A 3,668-nucleotide genomic window follows, 5' to 3' on the forward strand; every position below is an offset into this window, starting at 1 on the left:
TGGCAAGGCTGCCGCCGGTCAGCTTTGCCATTGATTCCTCCTCGCGGGCGGTGCGTCACGGGACGGCGCGCCGACGCCTCCCCTCCTTCGGACGCGTACACACGGGTGCGGCGCGGCTATATATGGCCTCGCTCGCCTCTGAGCCCTCCCCAAGCGCCGCCTCTCCAGAGCGCCGCCGTCGAGCCCTCCCCCAGCCCTCCCTCTCCCTCTCCCGTGAGCCGCCACCCAGCCCCTCCATCTCCCACCCCTTTCCCGATGGCCGAGCGTTTCCCCGGAGATGAGGCGGCGGCCAACGGCTTCGGCCGCCGCCCGCTCTGCGAACAGGAGTCATGGCTCCTGTTCCAAGCGAACATCCCGGCGCCGCCAGACATGCGCGCCGGGCCGATGGGCTGGAGGCTCAGCAATGGGGGAGTGCCCATTCCCCCGTTGCCCGACGCCGTGGCTAAACCCTCCTACTTCGCCGACGAGGTCGAGGTCGCGCGCGCCTCCCTCACCGACGCCCAGCTCTCCCTCCCCTAGTACGCCGCTGACAACCACGCGGCTTGGGCGGCGTACTTCGAGCGCCATCAGCAGCGGCGGCTGGCGTCCACCAACGGCGCGGCGGTGGTCGGCGGCCTGAAGAACAGCGAGGGGCGCCACCTGTGGTGGGGCGCCCCCGGCTGCACGCTTGAGGACGTGCTGACGCACCTCGAGGGCGGCAACAACCCGCCATTGGCGTACCCCCCGGCGAGGGCGGCGCCCCGGTGCACCGCCGAAGCGATGGGCAATGGGTGCCAAGGAGGTTCGGCTCCTCCTCCTCTTCTTCCTCCTCACGCTCTTCCTCCCACTCCTCCGGCACTCCAACGCTGCTCGGCGTCAAGGCCGAGCCCGCGGCGGAGACGCCGCTCTGCCGGCGCACTCGCAGCGCCGGCATCGTCATCAACGAGGGCGGCCGGCGCGCCTCCTCATCGGCTCCTCCTCCGCGCTTCGTCAAGCCAAAGACGGAGCCGGGGCTCGCGCCGGTGAAGACGGAGCTGGGTCTCCCCGCCGTAAAAACGGAGCACGGCGAGAGCTCGACGACGACGCGGCCCTTGAATGGGCATGCCAGGACTCTCTGAAGATGACGAGGGAGCGCCAGTGCGCCGCCCTGCGGCGCTTCGCGCAGCGCCGCCGAGGCCGCGATGAAGGAGGAGGAGTCATCATCGACGACTGCGACGACGACGACGTGCCGCCGCCGCCACCAGTCCGCCATGGCGACGCTGGGGAGGGGTCCAACAGGGGCGCCTGCGTCAAGGAGGAGAAGGCCGACGATGGCGGCAACGACGGTGACTACTCGGCGTTCAGCCGGTTTTTTTAGATTAGTTTATATATTTGCTATGTATGTAATGAAAATCCGTGAACATGTCTAATATATGCCCAAATTTGCCGAAATTTGTCGTGTTTAGCCGAACTTCGCCGAACTTTGCCTAAATTTGCTATATATTTTTATTTTTTGAACGCGCCTGGGGCGGCCCTGGGGTCGGCGGCTGGGGACCAACTCGCCCCAGGGCCATTTTTTGCGTCGGGTTACCCCCAGGCGGCGATTTTAGGCGCCCCCTGGGGGGCCAACGGCTGAAGATGCTCTAACCTCAATGGTTAGGGTCCAACGACAACAGTGTTGGCCCGTAGTTCACTTCCAAGAGGTATGGTTGTTGAAACATCTATCATATTTTCACAGGGTTCCCATCATTAATTGTTGATGCAGATATTTGCTGCAATTGATCTAGTAATCATTTTCTGGGTGCATCCTCGATGCCCTGACCAGCTCGTGAAATCATGTGCAAAGATCAGAGTGTAGGTTGATATCTTCTTCATATTAGTATATTCTCTTTATCAAAAATAATATTAAATACAACTTCAAATGAATTAATATATGCTATTTATTTTCTTTAAAATAATTCTCTTTCACATTCTAGTTGAAATTATGTCGAATATGTGTGTATTGACTATGGTTACTCGGTTAGATTTGAAGTATGAGTAGGATATGTGTTTGAGTTGAAAGATGTAACTCAGATCAATTATATAAAAGCATTGCAGGGTAGCGAAAATAAACTCAGTGAACCTGGTAGGCTCTTACACACAAGATCTGGAACAAGTCATGGCTCATGGGGTGGCAATCGAGCTATGTCACATGGCTTTGGCGGGCTTCTAGTAGTTGATATGTTGGGATTTAGTACACGAGTCCATAGTCATACCCCGGATACGTAACTCATGTTTGATGGGCGATGGACCTCGTTAACAAATATTGTCTTTTCATATACTTTCTGCAACGAACTAATCACGCGTAAACCCTAATACTAGTCCTTATGACACGTCGGAAAGTCAGCTGACGTTGTGCTTTTGCACGTTGCTCCTAGAAATCAAGACCATTTTCTCACCCCGCCGGTCTACTGTATGGACCTCTATATATAGGGATAGGGACCAGAGCAATACTACTCCCCCATTCCCACGGGAATTTTATGTGGAACGTAGCAGCATCACACCACCCACGCAACAGAAAACAGAGAGGCGCGCACTGCTGTCACTGGGACGCTAGTGACCCATGCCATGAGGCCTGGAGCCGAGTACCCCATGGCCCACGGCCCCGCGGCGGCGGCGCCGCGCTCGACGTGGCAGACGCCGGTGCCGTACCTCTTCGGCGGGCTCGCGACGATGCTGGCCCTCATCGCGCTCTCGCTCCTCACCCTGGCCTGCTCCTACTGGAAGCTCTCCGGCGGCCTCGCCGGCCCGGACGAGGACCAACCCGCGGGCCCCGACGGCGAGAAGGGCTCGGCCGCCGGGCCCGCGAGGGAGTGGCTGGGGCACGTGGTGGTCATCATGGCCGGCGACGAGCAGCCGAGTTTCCTGGCCACGCCGGCGTCGATGACGAGCCGCGCCGCGGACGGCGGCGCCGAGACGGCGGCCGGCGCCACGGCGTGCTGCGCCGCGTGCAGGTCAGAGGAGAGGAAGATAGCGGATGCGCGCGAGGCCGGCGCGCGGCCAGCCGGCTCCGAAGACGACGCGCAGAGGCAGAGCCCGAGTGAGCTGGCTAGCAGTAGCACTAGTAGCTCTGTAATTAGCAGCTAGCGAGATGGTGCAATTTACATGGAAGGTCTTTTTTTTTCTATGGATTTCTTTCTGTAGTTTTCTTCTGCGGGGATCTTGTGCTGTACAATTCAGTAGCTGTAAATTTTACACTGTGGCGATTATTCAAGATACGTCGTTTAGACATTTTGATCGTTTGTAAAGTATATAATTCCGCACAACAAATTTTTTACAGAGAAATCAACTTAATTTCATCTTTATATATGGGTAGCCAATATGTATTACAAAGCACACTTAGTTTGCAAGTGATTGAGGATGCTGGATGCATACACGACAACCATATGATATGAGAGAGATTTCTAACAGATGGAATGAAGCAACATGGGGAAAGAGGGCTCACTCTATTCGTATGTTTTTGTATTCCTACATTTTGAGAATCCAATGAATCAAATAGGACCTCAAAGTGCAATGTTATCCACGGTTTTTGAACTTGTGCTCGGATCACTGTGTCACACGTGCACCTCCAAATTGGCACATAGGCACCATGAAGAGGAAGCAATAACTGTAAATATGAACTCTGTAATTTGTATATGAACATTACAAATCATGGTTCCTGTCATCATGGT

At 56.2% G+C, this 3,668-nt stretch overlaps 1 protein-coding gene across 1 annotated transcript; it reads left to right on the forward strand.

Annotated features, from left to right (window-relative positions):
- The first annotated feature begins 2,461 nt into the window (after positions 1–2,461).
- LOC119325144 (protein GLUTAMINE DUMPER 2-like) lies at positions 2,462–3,236 on the forward strand. The gene has a single exon (XM_037598894.1). It carries the CDS (start codon positions 2,566–2,568, stop codon positions 3,082–3,084), a length of 519 nt encoding a protein of 172 aa, XP_037454791.1. The 5' UTR covers positions 2,462–2,565; the 3' UTR covers positions 3,085–3,236.
- Positions 3,237–3,668: the final 432 nt, after the last annotated feature.

This window comes from Triticum dicoccoides, chromosome 6B, assembly GCF_002162155.2.
Source record: "Triticum dicoccoides isolate Atlit2015 ecotype Zavitan chromosome 6B, WEW_v2.0, whole genome shotgun sequence".
NCBI lineage: Eukaryota > Viridiplantae > Streptophyta > Magnoliopsida > Poales > Poaceae > Triticum > Triticum dicoccoides.